Source organism: Abrus precatorius, unplaced genomic scaffold, assembly GCF_003935025.1.
Source record: "Abrus precatorius isolate BTA unplaced genomic scaffold, Abrus_2018 Scaffold9, whole genome shotgun sequence".
In the NCBI taxonomy this organism is placed as follows: domain Eukaryota; kingdom Viridiplantae; phylum Streptophyta; class Magnoliopsida; order Fabales; family Fabaceae; genus Abrus; species Abrus precatorius.
Window position 1 is genome coordinate 26764431 of NW_020874439.1, and position 22851 is coordinate 26787281.

The 22851-nt window shown below is 33.9% G+C and overlaps 1 protein-coding gene across 1 annotated transcript in view; it reads left to right on the forward strand.

Moving 5' to 3' along the window:
- LOC113851121 (BEACH domain-containing protein C2-like) overlaps positions 1–22851 on the forward strand; it is a 49338-nt gene that overhangs the window by 21693 nt on the left and 4794 nt on the right. Inside the window, 22 exon segments of the mRNA XM_027481603.1 lie at positions 1206–1319; positions 2103–2179; positions 2878–2959; positions 3260–3586; positions 3948–4513; positions 7100–7184; positions 7302–7575; positions 7915–8468; positions 8542–8685; positions 9072–9530; positions 12623–12768; positions 14228–14297; positions 14469–14552; positions 14630–14686; positions 15183–15251; positions 15348–15434; positions 15518–15634; positions 16487–16636; positions 16845–16929; positions 17039–17159; positions 17371–17467; positions 22024–22137. Coding sequence (XP_027337404.1) covers positions 1206–1319; positions 2103–2179; positions 2878–2959; positions 3260–3586; positions 3948–4513; positions 7100–7184; positions 7302–7575; positions 7915–8468; positions 8542–8685; positions 9072–9530; positions 12623–12768; positions 14228–14297; positions 14469–14552; positions 14630–14686; positions 15183–15251; positions 15348–15434; positions 15518–15634; positions 16487–16636; positions 16845–16929; positions 17039–17159; positions 17371–17467; positions 22024–22137 — 3879 coding nt within the window.

Here is a 22851-nt window from a genome sequence, read left to right on the forward strand (position 1 = left end):
TCTTAGGAGGAAGATGGGTTACCTTCAGCTACATTCACAGTACTAAGTGTGTTCTTTTCACACTTTTCAAGGCGCGATTCTTGTGCAAGAAGCAGCGAAGAAACATCAAGAGTGAGAGGTTCCATTTTCAAACCAAGAATCATAATCACTGTGTCATATTCATCTGGTAGTCCATCAAGAATGATGTCACTGTGTTCACTCAGCAAAACCAAATCACCAATGGAGAGCAAAGAATCAAGTAAAGTCTGAATATGAAGGAGATAAGTAATAATTCTGCGATTATTAAGCGAAATTGTACGAAGCTCACCATGAATTTGTTTCTTCTTTGCACGAGGAATGGAAAGAAAATGCTCATGAAGCTTGTCCCAGAGATGCTACAACGTGGAGCAGTGAATAAACCATGGAAAAACTGTTTCAAAGATTGTTGACTGAAGCCATGAAAAGAGCAATTGATCTTGTTGCTCCTAGAACTGATATTAAGGTGTAAGAATATTACAATCCCGATCCTGGACTGAAGCAAATTTCTGAGGAAGTTATGGACCAAGAATGTAACTGAGTGGGCCATGGACTTTGATGACTGGCTGAACTTGTGAGTGCCAGAGAAGGTAATTTGAATCAGTAAGCTTAGCGGTGATGGTATGGGAAAATGTGGTCGGAACAGGTAACGGAGTAGTTGGTGGTGTGGGCAGCGTGGGAGGCAGTGGACAAGTGTCATCATTAGTTGCGGAAGCCATGAAAGGAGAAGAAAAAAAATATTAAGGATCGAAACAAGCTCTTGATACCATAAAAGAATCCAAGAAAGGAAGAAAAGAAAGAGAGAAAAGGGAGAAAGAAGAAAAGAAACTGTTTTAAGAGTTTTTCAATAATATTCTTAAAAGCTAACTTTGAATCAGTTACAAAGAGAAATATATAGTTGGAACTTTGAGTTCCAAGACAATATACAGTTGTCATAACAGATTTTGCAACCAACTAATAACTTATCTATTAGATTAGTTCTACCTTAAAACAGAATGCCAAAAATGAGAAAAACTAATACAAAAAAAATACAAAACTAATACAACCGAGTTGTATACTCTAATATTAGTGATATGGGAAAAGTCAGACCTACTTAGAAAATAACTAAAAGTAGTTATGTGTGCATGAATACTCATCAACTTCTTGTGTATTGTTATTATTTATGCTACTTACATTCTTTGCTTTGACAGTTGGGTCCAAGCAAAACATCCGATTCAACAAGCCTATGGGACATAGAGGACATTATACATAAATTCTTTATCATCATGCTAGAGCATTCAATGCGCGGAAAGGATGGATGGAAGGTTGATATTTTTTAGAATTATTTACTTCCTTTTTTAGGTGATGCACTTTCATGATATCTTGTCCACACCCAGCTTATGCAATAGTTTGTTTCTTGTTAATTTATGTTTTAATTCTTTGTTTCTTTGGCTGGAGTTGTAACTATTGAGTGTCAAAATATTACACGAGACTTGAGCTTGAAATGAATTTGCAAAAAAAATTTGCTTTGCTGGAATTTTATTGGGTTTTTGATGGAGCTTGATGGGTCATCTGATTCAAGTTGCTGACCTTGCCTTGCAAGATAATGTTTGATTGTTGTGGGGTTTCATATGGCATGTAGACATACAAAAGATCCTTCTTTTTTCATTTTATTTTTCTTTTTAATAAAAAAAAGAATTTGGTTCAATAGAAAAGATATAAAGAAAAATACTGCTTGGGGTGGTAGCACCATGATGTAAAGCAAGCAAAAAAACCAAATAAATGGGAGCCAAAGTGGCTAAAATATATCTGATTAAGAAAACATTTTTGGAAATATTTACTAAACCTGTGGGCAGAGTAAATATATCAGAATTAGCTGAATATAAATTTTAAAATATTTTGTCATATCTGACATATCACATCACATAATTATGATATTTTAATTTGTCAAGAGTTTCTATATGGTGCAGTAATTGACTGATGAATGTTGCGGAATATTTTAGTCACCATGTAATATCTGTCTTCTGGAATTCCTATTTTGTTTGGTTGCCTGATTTCTGGTTTTATCAGGTTCATTCATACAGCTTACTGTTGCTAAATTTGTGTAGGATATTGAAGCAACAATTCATTGTGCAGAATGGCTTTCTGTTATAGGTGGATCTAGTACAGGAGAACAGCGAATTAGGTGAGTTTATGGGCCCATTATGTGCTCATCAAATTCCCTTCTCCATTTCTACTACTATGCATCCAGCCATTCAGCATAGTATTCTGTTCCTTTTGTTACTTGGTTGACATTGTTTCTGAACTAAACACTATATCTGTTAGGAACCAAGAATATAAATGGGAAAGAAAATAAATGATTTGGAATTGAAACACAGCATATCATGGCAATATATGTGCCAGGGTTCTAAAGGTAGTCCCAACTCCCAAGGTTAACTGAATTAAAATTTAAAGATATTATGGACCTTTGTAAAATTGTAACTTCCACTGAAGTTTAAATCAGGTGTTGGTTCTAAAATTGAAAAAGTTGTAGACACCTGAATTTGATGAGGAAATATGAAAATCAGCAGGGATCTATGTTCCACATGATTGACAGGGAGCCCAAAGAGGAAAAATCATGCTTGAGAACAGGTGTGAATAAGTGATGTTAGTCGTATTAATGATAACAAATGGGCTGTTCTTTGAATAAGAATACTATAAACTATTATTCAGCTGACATTTACTCCTTTTTTTAGAATTTTGGAGAAGTCTCTTACAGGCTCTTTCTATACTACCATATTATTTCCTTTTCTTGACCAAAAAAGTTTACAGTGAAGATATAATCATTTTTTTATCATGGTTTATGTGATCATAAATCATTCTTCCTTGGTTCATGTCTTGAAGACGTGAAGAATCATTACCTATATTTAAGAGAAGACTCTTGGGTGGCTTGCTGGACTTTGCTGCTAAAGAATTGCAGGTCCAGGTACATATTGTTTTCAATCATTATTGATTTTCCTTATAAAAAGTTTCATTTTATTCCATGGCATGATAATGCTGTCCTTTTTGTCTTCTGATGTTATTTTTCCCCATCAATCTATTTTGGTTATTAATGTGTATTCTCATCTAGAAAATAAAATCTGTCAGCTTATATCTAAGCATGCTTACAAATAAAAATCTGTATCTACAAGAATAAGTACAAATGCAATTATACATCTTGTTTTTTGTTGAAAAGAGCTGAAGAAAAACCGCAATAATTTCTACATTCAGATTTTCCTTACTGCAGACCCAAATCATTGCTGCGGCTGCTGCTGGTGTTGCAGCTGAAGGTTTGTCTCCAAATGCTGCAAAGGCAGAAGCTGAGAATGCTACTCAGATGTCTGTGGCTTTAGCAGAGAATGCCATTGTGATGCTTATGCTTGCAGAGGATCATTTACGGTCACAGAGCAAACAATCCTCTTCTTTACGTACTGCAGATGGCTCTCCATCTCCCCTCTCTCTGTTTTATCCAATCCATAACAACTCATCATCACTATCAACAATTGGAGAATCAACAGAAGTTATGGGTGATCGCACATCATCATCTAGCAACTCTGGAGGAATCTCTATAGATGTATGCATACACACATACATGTTGTGTGTCATAAGCACAGTACTTTGTTCTCCAATTTTGTTTTTGCATTCCACCATAATTCTTGCAATGGTTGCATGCCATCCTATTCTACGTAAACCTTTTCTATACAAAATTAATGATAATAGATTGCTTACATAATTTTCTCCTTAAATCTCCAACTTTGGGTCAGGTACCTTGAATTTAACATATTTCTTGTCCTTTCAATTTTGTTTTCTTTTTTCCCGTTCTTTTAGCTTGCTTTCATTCTTGTTAATCTAATTTGTATAGCCCCCTTCTTTCTCTCCTAGTCTTGCATATGTTTGTTTCTATATTGGTGAGACTTACGCAGTCAAACCTTTAGGTCCTTTCTTCAATGGCTGATGCAAATGGTCAGATCTCTACTTCAGTTATTGAAAGGCTTGCTGCAGCAGCTGCAGCTGATCCATATGAATCTGTTTCTAGTGCTTTTGTATCATATGGTTCCTGTGCTAAGGATTTAGCTATTGGGTGGAAATATAGGAGCCGTTTGTGGTATGGTGTTGGGCTTCCCTCAAATACAGCTTTATTTGGTGGTGGTGGGAGTGGATGGGATTTTTGGAAGTGCTTTCTGGAGAAAGATGCTGATGGCTACTGGGTTGAGCTTCCTTTGGTGAAGAAATCCATGGCAATGCTCCAAGCATTATTGCTAGATGAGTCTGGGCATGGTGGTGGTCTTGGTATAGGTGGAGGGTCAGGTACTGGAATGGGAGCAATGACTGCATTATACCAGCTTTTAGACAGTGACCAGCCATTCTTGTGTATGCTTCGGATGGTTCTTCTATCGATGAGGGAAGATGATGACGAGGAAGAACATATGCTGACGAAAACTGCAAGTATTGAGGATGCAATGCCTGAAGGAAGGAAACAATGCTCAGGACTTTTGTGGAGGTAAAGCAACCTCTGAGATCCGACTAACTTCCAGCCATTTATTAATCCTTGAATTATAAATTCCCCTTGAAATTGATTGGATCATTACATGGAAAATTTCCACACAAGGTTGCTATGCTGACATTAGCTTGTTTTTCTCTATGGTTAGCCAATACATCAGATGTACTTTTTCACTTATACATTGTAATTTTATCATTTTTACATATAGGTACTAAAAATAGAATTTCTCAAATTTTAAAATAAATTTCATTAAACTAAAGCAAAAAGGAATGGATACAATTGGCTGAAACAACAGAACATAAATATTACATAACTCACATCTTAGTCTGATGAAAAAATTAGGGAGTTCTTGGTTTGTTTTCTGTTTTCATTTTCAGTTGATGTTTCATTAATATTTGTGATCTCATTCTGTTTCTTACTTTCAAATTTATTGTAAAGAAAATGGTGAAAAAATTTCCTTCTCAATACTATGAAATAGGAAATAGAATGAAAATAAGATGATGTTTTTCGTAATTATTAATGAAAGCATATTGAATGGGATCTGTCAAATTAGCAATGAGGGTGAAATGGCCTAAAAACAAAGGGGCTTCTTGATGGGGAATTATTGGGTCACAACACTATACATCCATTAATTAAAAACAGAGACATACCAAATACTATCCTAAAATCTCCTCTACTCTGTTGTTGTCAACTTCTTTAACCTTCTATGTTTAAGTCTTTGTACATATTTTGTGAGTTATGAATGTGTTTACACACAGATTGGTGACAAAATACTGAGAGATAATAAGTGTTCTTCGGGGTTTGGTTTGAAGGAAGTATGATCATTTTTGTAGATTCCATCATATTTCCTTAGTGAAATATTTGGTTTTTGGCTTTGCCCATATATGTTGGCAGTACTCAAATCATATAAATCATTCGTGCCCTTTTTGCCTACATGTCTACAATAGTACAATATTTTTGCTGCATTGCTTGTGCCTTTGCCATTGATTTCACACAAATCTATTTGGACATAAGATTATAGGAAATTGTTATCTATGCAATTTCCTTTTCTTCTTCTCTCTTTGTAAAATAGTTTGTAAACATAATTTTGAAACAAATTGATAGTATTACAAATGAATTATGTTTGAAATCTGTAAAATATCTTTGCAAGGAGAAAATGATGCATAATAATAGATTATGAAATTTGTTATTTTAAGGATATTTTATTTTGGAAAAAAGAAAAGGAAATTTGTAAAGACAATGAGGATAGTATTATGGAGAGAAATAAGGATTAAAAGTCTTCCTACTTTTGGCTATAAGAAGAATATTTGGGACAATTGTGTTACCTTATTTTTATGGATCTCATCTTGTTAGGAACCTTATCTTATTTCAAGGGTTCTATCTTATCTAGAAGTTAACTATTTCGATTGGGATATGTCATAATATCAATATTATATCTTAGAATCATTTAGAGTATTCAATAACATCTAAATTGTATCCTATAATATTTAGGGTATCTTAGAGGTCATTTCTTAGGATTAGTTTCTCTATTTTGTTAGTTTTCATATTTCCTATTATCTCATGATTTGTTTCTTTATGGAGTTAGAATTATTAATATAAATAGGGGTAAGAGCTTTAGTTTTTATCATATATTTCATTGTAAATTTGTAATACATCAAAATATTATTTGTTGTCAAAAAAAGAAAAATAAAGTTAATACCAGACTTGGGATTCATTCTCTTTTATCTCTCTTCTTCCTTTATACCTAAAATTCTTATGTTTCAACATGGTATCAAAGAAGTACCATCGTCCATGACATATTCTATTGCTAATATTGCTGAGTTCCCTACAATATGGATCTCTTTTGGTTCAAGTGTTCATGATAGCACCTCCATCTTGTTCAAAAGTTTCTGATTGACCATCCCTCTCGATGCTATCACTAGAGCACCTCTTACGCTTGAGCTCATTTTTTTTGTTGTTGTTCTTGATGCCCTGCCCTAATGTTTCCTCTTCTTTCTGTTGGTTTTGTTCATGCCTTATTCTATTTTACCCTAGTATGGGTCATGGGCCTTCTACATTTGCAAATCTGTTTGGTGTTCTTGTTGAGAGTTGGTCTACAAAAGGACTGCCTATAGGTTGCATTAAGGTGCAGTGTACCAAATACTAATTGGCAAGAAATCCACTAAAAGGGACAGGGCTACCAATGGATCAGTATATCAAATACTAATAGATGAGTCAAGCCACTAAAAGGGAAAGGGCTACTATTGGTTTAGTGTTGGTGGAGTGAAGCCCCTGCCAATTATGACTCCTAAAGGGGTATGTCATCCTTCATGTTGTCAGTCTTCATTGCTGACATGAGAGTACTCAGCAATGTTTCCTAAAATATCTATATTTCCAATGTTTCCTTGTTTGATTGGGTTAGGAGTCTAGTAATTAACCTTAATCCTGGTATAAATAGGGGTTTATGCTTGTCCATTGTATCACCACATCATAATATACCATATTAATTAAATATACTTTTATTCTGAGTCCATATTGTCTCCTTTTATCCTTCCTTACCTAATTTCAACTGGTTGATGTTATTTATTTATTCTTTTAATTTAACAGTGTGCTCTCACCTGTTCTCAACATGCCAATTTCTGATTCTAAGAAACAAAGAGTCTTTGTAGCATCTTGTGTGCTTTATTCCGAGGTTAGTATTGTCTTCTTTTATCATTTTTATTCTTGCTTACTTTGTTATTCACATTATGTTATTTCTCTTATCTTTGTGCACAATCATTAGACTTACCAAAATACAATATCTTATCAGGTATACCATGCTGTCAGCATAGACCGAAAACTTCTTCGTAAAAGGTACCTTGAGGCTATTTTACCACCATTTATTGCTGTACTAAGGAGGTGGCAACCCATTTTGGTCGGAATTCATGAACTTGCAACTGCTGATGGTTTGAATCCTCTTAATGTGGCTGATGGTGCACTATTTGCTGATGCCCTGCCAGTTGAGGTAGTTTAATTTGCTTATGTTTATATATGTGCACAAACTGAAACATTTATATGTACATGCATGATAGATACACAATTGCATATGTAGACTATAATTTTAATGTACTCATGCAGTCATGCATATGTGCAAGCATTGTCTTCTCTTTCGTTTGAAAATGGAAAGGGGTTTTTCTACAGAAGTTTTTTTCCACTATATTGTTATTTTAATGTTTTCACAAAACTTTTTGCTACCAACTTTGAGCAACAAGTTTTTCATTAACTGGGTGCTACATGTCAAAAAGTGGAATGTGGTTGGATTTTTGCCTGTCACTCCAATACTACTGTACAACAAAGTTTGTGGTATAAAAGAGCTTCTATATGATGCTAATATTCTATTCCTTTATGTGATTTTGGTGCATTAAATTAATTATGCATCTGACATTTCTTTCAGGCTGCCCTTGCTATGATATCCCCTGCCTGGGCTGCTGTTTTTGCATCTCCACCTGCTGCAATGGCTTTGTCTATGATTGCAGCTGGTACTTCAGGTGGTGAAACTGCTCCTTCAACAAATTCTCAGCTTAGGCGTGAAACCTCATTGATGGAACGAAAACAGGCACGGCTTCATACATTTTCAAGCTTTCAAAAACCTTTAGAAGTCCCTAACAAAATACCCCCCCTACCAAAGAACAAAGCTGCTGCAAAAGCTGCTGCATCAGCAGCTGCTCGTGATTTTCAACGATTTTCAAGGGTTGGTTCTGGAAGAGGTCTTAGTGCTGTTGCAATGGCTACATCTGCACAGCGAAGGAATGCTGGTGATATGGAGCGGGTTAATAGGTGGAATATTACTGAAGCAATGGGAGTTGCCTGGATGGAATGTCTGCATCCAGTGGATACAAAGTCAGTATATGAGAAAGATTTCAATGTTTTGTCATATAAATTTATTGCTGTTCTTGTTGCCAGTCTTGCCCTAGCACGGAATATGCAGCGGTCTGAGGTTTGTCTGCTAATATTTACTATGGTTTTCAGATAATATTTAGATACAGTATGTTAAATACTTTTGTTGGCAGATTGACAGGTGTGCTCATGTAGATACAATATCTCGGCATCGTATCAGCACTGGCATTCGTGCTTGGCGTAAACTTATTCGCCAGTTAATTGAGATGAGAAGTCTTTTTGGTCCTTTTGCAGATCATTTGTACTTCCCGCCTCGTGTATGTTATGATATAACTGTCTACATTGTTACCAATTGGCATTGTGTGTAGCTTCTCATCTCTTTCTGACAAATTCTATTTTAAAGAGTACATAAAAAAGCTCTAGGAAGATGTGTGTTCCTTGATATTCTTTGGTGTATATGCCTGGGGTGAAAATCCTAGAATTTGAAAACAACTAGTTTATCCTTTTTGTACTTGTGTTCCTGGCATTTATGTAGGGAGCTTTTGGTTTTGCAAAAGAATTGAGCTGCTGTTTTCTTTTCCTTTTTGGGATGTTATTGAAGGATTTCTTATCTACCCAACTCATGCTCTTTAATATTAAAATCTTATGAAATAATTCTTTTAATGATTCATTTCACAATACTGATTATTTTATAATTTTCTAGGTTTTCTGGAAGCTAGATTTTATGGAAAGTTCTTCCCGGATGAGAAGATGTATGAGGAGGAATTACTTGGGGTCTGATCATTTAGGTTCTGCTGCCAACTACGAGGATTATTCAGGGGAGAATAATGATCAGAGCACTCCAGTTTTTTCACCAGAAGCAATCTCAATAGAGGCTGTAAATGAGAATGAAGAACAGTTGGAAAATGAAAATTTGGCTGTTAGGGTTGATCATATAGAAGATAAAGTAGAGAATCAACTTAGATTTTCCAAAGAAGCTGAGAAAATTGTACAAGAGTCTCCCAATTCTAATGCCATTCAACTTGAAAGTGGTGGAGGTGTTGTTCAAAGTTCTTCAACCTTTGCACCTGGTTATGTTCCAAGTGAGCTTGATGAAAGAATTGTTATTGAGCTACCATCGTCAATGGTCCAGCCACTTAGAGTTCTACAAGGAACTTTTCAAGTAAGTTTAATAGTCTAATTTAAAAGTAATTTTGAGACTATTCTAATGATACTACTCATGTGAATATAGTATGAGAATAGTATTGGTATGTGTCTATATCATTTTGTATTCATTTTGATCCAAACAATTGATCTTAAAATGGACACAAAATGATTGACTTTGGATCAAGTTCAATTTGATTGATGCCAAAAATAATCATGAACTTACAAAGTAGTTTTGATGTAGTTTCAATAGTGCTCAAAATATTTTGCAATTAATGGATGAATTTTTATCCTCTTGTTTTGTACCTCTCTTTTCTATCTTTAGTTTTCTTATAGAAGAAAAAGAATATTGGCTTATGGACTTGTTTTTTTATAAAATAAGAACTTGTTAAGCTGTCATGTTATTATTACTTGTGATCACCTAGGAGATAATAATACCCACTTAATCTATTTATTTGAATGTTCTACATAAAGGAGTTACTACATAAGAAAGCAATTTCACTCAAGCTATTCCTTCCAATCTCCTTTTCTTTATTTCTTCCTTTCTTTCCCTCTCTATGCACACAAGGGTGATATTCATAATTGTACAAATTATAGAGGGATAAAACTTATGAGTTACACTATGAAGTTGTCAAAAAAAGTGATTAAGTATAGACTACGAGAAAAATATTGAGATTGTAGAAAATCAATTTAACTTTATGTCAGGAAGGTCTACAACATAAGTTATATATCTTTTATGAAAATTGACGAAAAATACCTCTACAAAGAAAAAGTTTACATATAATTTTTATTGGCTTGAAAAAGACATATAACTATGTACTAAGAGTAATGTTGTGGCAAGCTTTAAAACAGAAAGGGGTTTGTGTAGCATATATTTAAGCTATACGAGACGTATGAGTGGGTAACTACATGTGTGAGAACTCTTGGAAGTGTATCTAAGGACTCACATCAAAGCTCCGCTTTGGGTTCTTACTTGTTTAATCTAGTCTTGGATATGCTTACGAGTGATATAGAAAAGATTATCTTTAAGTGTAAGCTCTTTATGGATAAGTGTTGGTTAAAGAATAAAAAAATAAGTTAATGTTAAACTTGAGTTATATATGGAGATTTTGTAATATAAGGGTTTTTGTTCGAGTAAAATCAAGATAGAGTTTATTTATTTCAATTTTAGCAAAAATAAGATGATTCTATGAAAGGATGGAAAAATGATTGAAGATGTCACTCATAAAATACAAGTTGAGTGTTTAAAGTGGAGAAAAACGTCAGAAGTTATTTGTGATCTTAATGTGATCTTAATGTACCTATTAAGATGAAAGGAAGTTTTAGCATATTGCAATATGACCAACTATTTTTATATGGTAGTGAATGTTGTGAATGTTGGACTTTAAAAGAACAACAAAAGAAAAAAGTGAGAGTTAGTGAAGTAAGAATGTTAAGGTGGATGAGTGGTTACACGAGAAATGACATAATAAGAAATAATCATATACGCGAGGATATTAGATTTGTACCTATACTGAAAAAAACTTATTGAAAATTGTCTAAGGGGGTTTTGTCACATGAAAAGAAAACCATTGAAGGTACCAGTGAAGACAGTGGATGATGTGACTTTTAGTTCAATAAAAAGTAAGGGGAAATACGACAAAACCTTAGGAGTTATAAAAAGATATCTATTGATAAATAATATTTCTAATGATTGACCTCAATGGCGTCATGTAATCTATATAGCCAACCTCACCTAATGAGATAAGACTTGTTATTTTCCTGTAAACATTACATTGTATAAGTTATTCTGTATGACTTGTCCTGTCATAGTGTTATGTCTACAAGAAAAGAGGGAAGAAAAGACAATCTTTATTGAATTGATGAATTTTCAGTGTACAATCCTGTACCCTGGAGCAATGCTCTCTAGAGAATTTTCTTTGCCAAGTTTAGAAACTAAATTTCAAAACAGATCCCTAACTCACTCTCCCAGCTGCTATTTATAGCTAGGGCTTGAAACAAAGAAATAACTCCTAAATGCTAGCTGTCATTATTAATGGATTTCTTTATCCTAGAGTAAAGTAGCCAAGGCTTGACCTTGTTAGAGTTAGTATTTACAATGATATTAGGGCTATGACCCTGACTCGTATCATTCTAGTATTTACAATGATATTAGTGCTATGACCTTGACTTCTATCATTCTCCCCTTTTAGAAGAATAGACTTGTCCTCAAGTCTGAAGAGAGGGAATTGGCTCAGCAGCACAACTTCATCTTCCCATGTGGTGTCCTCTGGAGGGCAGTGCTTCCATTTGATCAGCCATTGCTTGCAAGGAGTACTGTGTTATAACTTCTCTTTGGGAGAATGATATGATTATGCTATATTTCAGATACCTAAATGTAAATACCTAAATACATATGATTAATTCCTGAACTATATTTCAGATATTTCCTTTCAACTGAAATTCATTTAGGGAGATAAAAATTACAAAGATTTGGGAGGATAAGAAATCCTCATTTAAATAAGAGGTAAAAAAAAATCAGAGTACATAAATGAAATAAGGCTGCACAATCCTTCAAAAAGTATTGAAAAACCATTGGATTTACACCGAATTCAAGCTAAATGCCTAATTTTATCCATTTACACTCAAACCAAATGTACAAAAGTGTGGTTTGCTGACACATCTTCTGCCAAAGGCATGAAAGCCATCCTAAAAAATTGTCCTTGGGCCTAGGGCACTCCCAACACCCAAAAGGCTCCATAGACAAACAGTAGCAGTACATTGTAAGAATAGATGTAGAGCTGGTTCTGAACAATTAGCGTGCACTATACATAACATAACACGAGAGGAATGGGCCACATGTGACCTATGAGCCTGAGACATTTCAATGGCAAACTGTTTGCAGACATGAACATGGTGGTCACAATTAATATTTTGTTTTTTAAATATTCAGCCCATCTTGGCCTTTTGTTACTCCTTCATCTTTACCTCATTGTTCTGTGGTATTTTGTGCTTCCTAGAATCAAAATACATGAAATTCTTTTGTTAAATAAGTTGAATATTAGCACTGATATTTTTGTTGTGGCAAATATGGATTCAATTGCACTAGTGTGAATTGCTATTGTCTTGTAGGTAACCAGTAGGAGGATAAATTTTATAGTTGATAATATTGAGACGAGCACTGCGATGGATGGTTTGAATTTTGGCTCTGAGGCAGGTGACCAAGAAAAGGATCGCAGTTGGTTAATGTCATCTCTTCATCAAATTTATAGTCGAAGGTGAATTCATTTGTTGACCATTTATTATCTTGTCATTCCATTATATGACCTTGTTATCATTTTCATTATGTTATATTTATTGGCTGAACATTGGCATGGTTTTTATATATGTCTATTAACAATAGTTTTTTGTTAGCTTTGGGTTGTTAAACTCTGAAAATGTAGGTCAAAACTGTCAAAACTGTGTGTTTTCCTTCTGGAGAATTCTTCTATAATTAGTGTAATATAATCTAATATTCAACTTGAAAAATATCTACACCTCTACAAATGCTATCCTACAGCTGGGTTATCCTAGTTAAAGAGATAATAACATAATTACAGTTAATCTAATTATACCTATCTGGGTATCCTAATTAATGAGTTACTAACATAATTACAACTGTACAATCATACAGGATCTGCTGGTTTAAATGGCCTAATAGTCTTCTAATAAGAACCAATATTTGACCATTAAATTCTATTGACATCTATTTCCTCATTAATGTTCTGAAATCTTCTCTACTTTTCCTGAACTTTGTTGTTGGACATGACAGTCTTCCTTGCGTCTTATTGGTGTTTGGCTTATGGCTTCTTTTAAGCGTCTCCTTGATGGGCATGCAAACAGATTGCAAAAATATTTTTTGCAAATGAGTTTGTTTTCATTTACTTTGTTGGTTTATTGGCTAAGGAGGATATCCTATTTTCTCTTCCCACTAGTCACTCTTTGTCCCTCCTCTAATAAAATTCTATTTCATAAAATGAAAACTTAGGCTAGAGATGGAGTAGAGCTCAGCATTAGAATCAAGAAGACAAACTCTCATTGTTGTGCAGCTCAGATTCCTATCTCAAATTCTGAGATTGCAATGCCCTTCAACCAACCATGTGTAGAACATCCAATAAAACAACCAAGCCTCTTCCTGCTAGGCATCAGCTACATGGACCAAACAATGCCATAATAATCTACCATAAATCATTGGTAAGATATGGGAAATGTAAAAACATAATTCTATACCAAATCAAGCTTGGGAACGAAGAAAACCCTTAAGAGCACACTTCATCCTCACGCACCAAAGGATTACATAAACTGAAAATTACTCAGGGTGCACTTGGATATTCCTAAAATGGTCTTTCCAACTGAGCCAAGTTAAATTGCAATAATAAGTGACCTAATAAAGTAGACATCATAAAAACTGAACAACAATAAAAATTGTTAAATGGCTATTATTTTCATATATTTCAGAAGTATTACATTAATTTTGGTTTACATAAATGAGGTATCAAAATTGTAGATTGATTTAAAATTTTGTAGATATGATCGATACGATAGAAACTTTTAATCTAATAGTAGGTTTTAGGATAAAATTATCCAATAGAAGTTATTAAATATTGTAAAAGTGGGTGCTCCAATATAAGTTGATCACTCTCTATATGTGTGGGTGTATGCTTTCAGTTGTTTGTCAGTAATTGGTTCCTGTTACAGATATCTTCTTAGAAGAAGTGCATTGGAGCTATTTATGGTGGACCGTTCAAACTTCTTCTTTGATTTTGGGGTATTAATTCTTGAATGAGCCACTTTCCTTTTATTTCTCAGGAATACAATTTGCATTCATAATTGTAATAATGTTCAGGACTGGTATTTCTGAATATCTTATTTATGATTGTTAAATGTTGCAAACTTATAATTTGAGAACTTATTTACCCTACCAAAACTTCCTCTTCAGAGTAGTGAGGGGAGAAGAAATGCATATCAAGCAATTGTTCACGCACAACCTCCTCATTTAAACAATATATATTTAGCTACTCAGGTATGATCTTTTCTGTGCTTCATCTTTGTTAATTTCTCTGCATCTGGGCTTAGGATAACAAATAATTTATTTTTCAGAGGCCTGAACAACTTTTGAAAAGAATTCAGCTTATGGAGCGCTGGGCTAGGTGGGAGGTAAGAAGTGCAGCCTAAAAGATATTATTGTATGCTTGTATTTGCTTGATTATAATGGAAAAAAAATATTTTTCTAAGATTAAGCTGTTTTCTACAAAAGCAATTATTTTGGATTGAAGCATAAAAAGCTGATTGTTTTCCCACATTAAATACATTTTTTACCTAAATGCTAGAATTTGAGCATTATAACTATTGTTTAAGATTATTTCAAAAGCTTTGAGAGAAAAATATTTTTTTTACCTCAACCAAACAAAATTTTCAATCATTCTATATAGTGTTTGGTAATTTAATACAAAAATATGATTCTTTTTTACAGCCCAAAACTCTTTTTTCTAAAATCAGTTATAAATTAACATTTCTGAACACATATAATTTAATCAAAATTGATTTTCTTGAAATTATATTTAACATAATCTTTATTGACAGCTAACCAAACACAATTAGTTTCTAATATAATTTTGCTTATGAACATTGACTTTGTGATGCCCTTGTGCAGATTAGTAATTTTGAATATCTAATGCAACTCAATACATTGGCTGGGCGTAGTTATAATGATATAACCCAGGTGATCTTTCGTATTAATTTATTGATTTATATCATTAAACTCTTTTTAATACTATCTTCATGTTGTCATTTGTTTATCATTAATTATTTTTGGCAGTATCCAGTTTTCCCCTGGATTCTTTCTGATTACAGTTCAGAGAGCTTGGATCTTTCTAATCCCTCTTCTTATCGGGATCTTTCAAAGGTTATCATGAATGTTGTTTCAATGAGTTCAAGGGGAAGTATTTTTATATTTTTAAAATAATTAATGCTTTTGATTTGATACAGCCTGTTGGTGCACTGAACCCGGATCGTCTGAAAAAATTTCAAGAGAGATATGCTAGCTTTGATGATCCCATCATTCCTAAATTCCATTATGGATCACACTACTCTAGTGCAGGAATAGTGGGTTCCCTCCTTTCTTTTCTTTTTCTTTTTATTTGGATCATTCTTGATTATAGTAGTATGGTAACATTCTAGTAGGTGATGCATGTAGATTGTTGATGCTGGTTTTTTGGTTTATTTTCTTACTTTGTGAGTTTATTCATCAAATCAGTGCTCTCCAAATGGTTTGATCCAGATAGATTTTAAGTGGGTCAACTTGGAGCTGATGTGAAGTTTGATTTTTTGACACATGCTCCCAATTTAAATTTTTTTAATGATATCTAAATCTCACCTATCCAGAATTGCCATGAATATAAATAAAATGTGAATACTGCACCGTTAGTATGTTGGAAGCATCAAGTATACAATCATCTGAACCTATGGCATTCAACAGAGAGAGTATTGGTTGTTTTTGGGACAGATGAATTTTAAAGCAAAACCACATACATTTTATGGCCAGGCTGGTTTAAATTGTCAATCAGGTTCAGATATACTAAATGGTTTACTTTAGCTTCCAAGTAATACCAATACAATTATGAATGCTCAAGACATAAAAATAAGATTGGTTACATTTAAGTAACGTCAACAAAGTCCTAATACACAGAGAATCAAAGATGAACACCTCACTAAAGTTGATAAAGCTAAAACACTGTGATCTTTAATCTTATTTTCTTTTATTTCTTGATGTTATCATTGGTGTTTCCTATTGTCTTCTACATTATATTTTCCATTTGTTTGCTAGTCATAGAATAAACCAACATGATGTATGGTTTTTCTATGTTCTTATCAAATACCAATAGAAGCAACTGCCAAGTATGTGAATGCTATCATCTAAAATGGTTGCATTTTAGTTGCTGATTTTATCTGTTACAGGTTTTGTATTATCTTGTTAGGGTTGAACCATTCACTACCCTTGCAATCAAACTGCAAGGTGAAAAATTTGATCATGCAGATCGGATGTTTTCTGATATTTCTGCTACTTGGAATGGAGTTCTTGAAGACATGAGTGATGTAAAGGAATTGGTAAATGTTTATTAATATACAACAGAACGATCTAATGCTATACCTGTGTACTATGAATAGATTCTTTTGTCTCCTTTTGATAGGATATAGTTGTCCTTTGAGGACAAATATTTTTCATACTCACATATCAAGTGCTTATCATGGTTTTATTGAAACTTTTACCTTAGGCAGTTTCTTTTTTCTTGCTTTTTCTGTATCAACTTTTCAGGTTCCTGAGCTATTTTACCTCCCTGAGGTCTTCACAAATGAAAATTCAATTGATTTTGGAACAACACAATTGGGAGGAAAGCTTGGTATACTCATTAAGATTTCCTACATTGGTTTTCTAAGACACCATAGTATATTCACATCCATATTACAGTTAATAGCTCTACTTGTGATTTACCTCCTCTACCATACCAGATACTGTAAGACTTCCTGCATGGGCTGAGAGTCCAGTTGATTTTGTTCACAAGCATAGGATGGCTCTAGAGAGTGAGTATGTATCTTCTCATTTACATGAGTGGATTGACCTCATATTTGGGTAGGTCTTCTTTCTCTACTTTTCAGTTTCTACCCCTTCTTTTGGCACATGCACCTGCTTCAAAGCTTCCCCTTATATATTCACAATTTTCATTTTTCATAAACTTGCATTTTGAATATAGATATCTATAACATTCCTTTCTAAATTTCTAATTTATATTAATTATTTTGACAATTTACATCTGGTTACATTAATGAGTTGGACCATGCAGGTATAAGCAACAGGGCAAAGAGGCTATTGCAACAAATAATGTTTTCTTTTATATAACCTATGAAGGGACAGTGGACATTGATAAAATATCTGACCCAGTATGTCTCCTTTGCATCTCCATATTTTCAAAGCAATTGGTTGTTTGAGTAACATGCATTCCCTCCCCCCTTACCCCCTAAAAAAACAAAAGAGAAAGGCGCATCAAAATATGGGAGCATTCCTTCTTAATTGAGGAATGAGAATTACCTTCTTTGGCTAAAGGATTAAACTACATGTTAATTATAGTTGTATTTGTCACTTGTTTATGTGTTTGTTTTCATAGTTTTATTACACATGAAATTACCTGTTTACACTTGATAAATGTTAAGATGAGAGAAAACGAGAAGGCATGAGATGAATTTCATGTGTCTCAACTACATCATAAGATGTGTATTTATATTAAAAAAAGCAATCACAATCATAACTACATAGTTAAGAACAAATATACGGTTACCTAATTCTTATAGTTATATAGATACTATTTCCCTAAATAACATGTTTACATATATTTAACACTCTCCCTCAAGTTAGAGCATATAAATCACATGTATCGAGCTTGTCATATATGTAATTAATATGAGAACCCCTTAAAGACTTTGTAAATACATCTTCTAGTTGATCATTTGAATTGACAAAACTTGTGGTAATAACTCTGAATAAGATCTTTTTACGAAGGAAGTGACCATCAATCTCAATATGTTTCGTTTGTTTGTGAAAGATTGAATTCGAAACAATGTGAAGGCTGTTTAATTATCACAAATGAGTGTCATTTGTGTATCTTTTCCAAATCTTAATTCTTTAAGTAATTGTTTCAGCCATATAAGTTCACATGTGGCTGAAGTCATGACTCAATATTCTGCTTATATACTAAAAAGAGAAACCATATTTTACTTCTTGCTCTTTTAGGAAATTAGATTACCTCTAATCAAAACACAATAGACAAAAATGAACCTCTTGTCATGCGAGTCTACATAACCTGCATCAGAATATCCAACAATCTTATCATGACCCTTGTCCTTTTATAAGAGATCTTTTCCTATAGCTCCTTTGATATACTTTAAGATGTGAATCAATGCATCCTAATATCGTTCATAGGTAGTGTTGAGGAACTGACTTATTGCACTAACAACAAAAGAGATGTTAAGTTGAGTAATCATATGATAATTTAGTTTATCAACCAATCTTCTATACTTTTTTGAGTTAGCAAAAGGCTCTCCTTAACTTGGTAGAAGTTTAGGATTAGGATCCACAGGAGTTTTCATAGATTTGGCTCCCATTAAACATGTTTCTTCTAATATATCCAATGCATACTTCTTTTGAGAAATTATCATATCATGCTTGAATTATGTCACCTCTATTCTCAAGAAATATCGAAGTTTATCAAGGTCTTTTCTTTAAAAATGGTGATATAAGTGGTTCTTCAATTGTGTAATGCTATGATGGTCACTGCTAATAATAACAATATCGTCCACATATATAGCCAAGTAAATGCATTCTGTGGGTGAGTGGTGATAAAAGATTGAGTGATCAGCTTCACTTTGAATCATCCTAAACTATTGAACAACGATGTTGAATCTACTAAACTTAGCTCTTGAAGACTATTTCAGACTATTCAAGAATTCCCAAAGACGACGAACTAATCCTGAAGACTCTCCCTAAATAACAAATCCAAGAGATTACTCCATATAAACTTCTTCAGCAAGGTTGCTATGAAAGAATGCATTTTTAATGTCAAGTTGATGAAGGTTCCCGTGGCAGATGGCAATCATGAACAAGATCAAGCGAACATACGTCATTTTAGAACAAGTCACCATAATCCAAGCTAAAAATCTAAGCAAAACCTCTTGTCACAAGATGAGCTTTAAGGCGATCCACTTAACTATCAAGACCAACTTGACAGTGTATATCTACCTGCAACTCATAACAAATTTACTTGAAGGAAGAGGAACGAGGTCCTAAGTGTCACTACTGTCAAGTGCACACATTTCATCCAGTATCGTTTGAAGCCAAGCAGGATGTGATAGAGCTTCTGCTCTATTCTTAGAAATAGAAATAGAAGACAAAGAAGAAAGACACATATATTAGAAAGAAGTTAGATGATGATATGATAAAGTAATACAATAATGAAAGGGGTTACATGTGAAATGTATATCTTTTCGAAGTGCAATAAGATCAGTGTCGGGTGATAAGGTTGGAGGGGGCATATGCGTTGGAGTCGGCTGAGGGTCACATGATATATCAACGGTGGTCGAAGGAGGAGCTGGTGACTGACAATGGTACACCTGTAGTGGACATAGAGGAGGGTCATCTAAAGGAGGTGGGACCTCTAATGGGTGAAAAACAATCAGAACTGGTGGAAAAGGCACGACAGATTGGTCTTGACTCAGACACCAAAATAAGGTAACAAGTTATCAATATGCTAAAAAACAATGTTGAACACAATTATGTAAGAGTAGAGTGTAAGTAGTTTTAATAAAGTATCTGTTTTTTCTTTTAACGACCATATTTTGTTGAGAAGTATGAGCACAAGAATTTTGATGAAGTATGTCAAGGGATGCCATGAAATTTTGAAAAGAATGTAACAAATACTCTTTAGCATTAGTACTATGCAAAGAACGGAGGGACCAAATTAAACTTTAATCTCATGAAAAAAATTTTGAAAAATAAAGAATTCAGAATGATCTTTCATAAAAAATAACTACATACAATGAGAATAATCATCGATAAATGTCACAAAATACCAAAAATTTAGAGTAGAAACAATATGTTTATGGCCCCAAATATCAGAATAAACCAACTTAAAAGAAGATGTGACTCATTTATTTTCACCACTTGAAAATGAACCACAAACATGTTTTCCTAGTTGACATAACTCACAAGAAAGTGTATATAACTGAGAGAGACTTCGCACTAATAGTTATAGTTTTTATAGACTTGGATGACTCAATCTAGCATGCAAAAGAATCCACTGCTGAACCAACATGTGTGATGGGTTGGTTGATAAAGTCTATGTGACTCACAGCTGGTGCCAATCATCTTCTCTGTCACCAGGTCCTGAAGAAAAACAAAATCTTTAATAAGAGAAACAACACAATTTTGTGTGCGAGTGAGACAACTTATAGATAAAAGATTAAAAGTAGACTCAAGAACATATAAGACGTTGTCAATAGATAATGATGAAAGAGGAGAGACAGTGCCAATACCCTAAAACTGTGTTTGAGACTTGTTGGCCATAGTAACAAAAGGTAAGTAGCTAGATGTAAAGAGAGAAGAAAAGAGAGATTTGTTATCGGTAATGTGATTAGTGGCACTTGAATCAAGCACCCATGGATCAAGAGATGGGGAATAAGAAATACCAACAAAAGAATTACCTATGTGCACAACAGAAGTGGAACTAGAGGCCTGATGATTCCCATACCAACAAAGAAAATTGTTGAAGAGTGTGGGTGAGATGTTGGAAGTGAAAGCAGATTCAGTGGGAGCCAACTGCAGAGCAGATTCGAGAGGAGTAGACTGCACCACATTAGCTGTTCTAGGTGGTCAACCATGCATAAGATAACAACTATCAATAATGTGGTCAATTTTGTGGCAGTGGTCACACTTAAAATGTGGACGATGATTGCCAATTGTCTTATGAGAAGGACCATGATCACCTCCCTGTTAGATCAAAGCGGAAGAGTTAAAAGGAGTAGATGACACAAGAGTCGGAAGAATGTCTGAGGCAGTGGTGGGCTTGGCAAGAGGACTAAGCAGTAGCCATAGTGAGAGCAGAATTGGATCCTAAAATCTAATCGTGAACTTGGGATACTATGTAGATAAGCCATACAAAGTTAGTAACATAAAAAATGTCTAACGGTTCTCCAATTCCATAGCAGCAATTGTAGGGCAGTTCATTGAAATAATGAAGAAGACCACTCATATGGCCCAAATAAGTTGACATAGTGCCATCCAATTTCCAAGCCACAAAGACATCCATGAGATTTTGACATACTCTATATAAACTTTGTATGTCATTAGTATAAAGCTATTTGACTTGTGACCAAACCGATTCACACATATCATGGGAGTGAAAAATCTGTTTCACAAAAGGTGAATAGTAGACTTGATGACACCACAAAGTTGAGCATCAATCTTACTCCATTTAGCACGTTTAGTCACAGCCACGATTGCTTCTTTGGTAGTGAGAAGGTTGAGATAATCTTGACCCTTGAACAAAAGTTTGATGTCAAAGGCCCAAGAATCATAGTTAATACCATCCAACTTGTTAATAGACAACGAAGCAGTGACAAAGTTGGTGAAAATAGAAGCTTCAGGTTTCAGAGGAGCTGGAGTTGTCATGGGTCAGCCTAGAAGAAAGAGGAAAAACTACCAAAAATTACCAAAACAGGGAAAACAGTGTGCCACACAATTAATTGCTACTATTAATTGACATGGCTGAATTAGGAATATTGATGGCATAATGGCATTAAAAAATGGAAAACTTCACACATAAATTTATATCTGGAGTGTATTATTTTTAAAGCATTTACCAGAATCTGTCTTAATCATATCAGACCTCTACAAATATTTTATTCATGTTTCTGTAACTTATTCCTTCTCTGCATGCCAAGTAAAGGTGCAACAGCGTGCCACACAAGATCAGATTGCTTATTTTGGACAAACACCATCCCAACTTCTGACAGTTCCTCACTTGAAGAAGATGCCATTATCAGAAGTTCTGCATTTGCAGGTAACTTGATTGTCTTTGTTTGACAGTGACACCTTTATTGATTACAATAACATCTTTGTGAGTAAGCATCTAGCATGCTTGAGTATGCTTCCCTGTCTTCTTACCTGTGTTTTATTTGGCTTTCTGTAATATGTCTGGCTTTACATACAGAAATCATCAGGCTAATTCATAATTCATGATTAGCCATGCATGATTAATAGGTTTTTTTTATTAATTTTGGTTGGTAATATTAGGAGCCCAAAGTAAATTTATTTTTGACTAAATTATGCTCTATTTCTTTTAGCAAATCCCAAACTTGACCAGAAGTTATACTCTACCCAGTTTTTTATCTTTGACTTACTAGACTTAAGACCATCAAGTATCTTTTTAAAACAAAAAAATTAGTTATTTTTAATTTTAAATACTCCCTTCATCTCATATTATTTAACTCTTATGGTAATGCACACCTCTTGCGAAAATTATTAATTACACAAAATACTATGATGAGATTATTTTCTTTGACACAATGCCCTTATTAAAGGAGTTAGATGAAATATCACTAAATGAGGGTATTACAGGGAAAGAATAATTAATGCTTTCTTTGTTTCTAATGTGCGAAATATTTTGAGACAAACTAAAACACCTAAAAGTTACATATAACATGAGACAAAGGGAGTACTTCTAGATATGTGATGATAAAATGTTTTAAAGATAGCATAGCGAAATTTCCTTGAA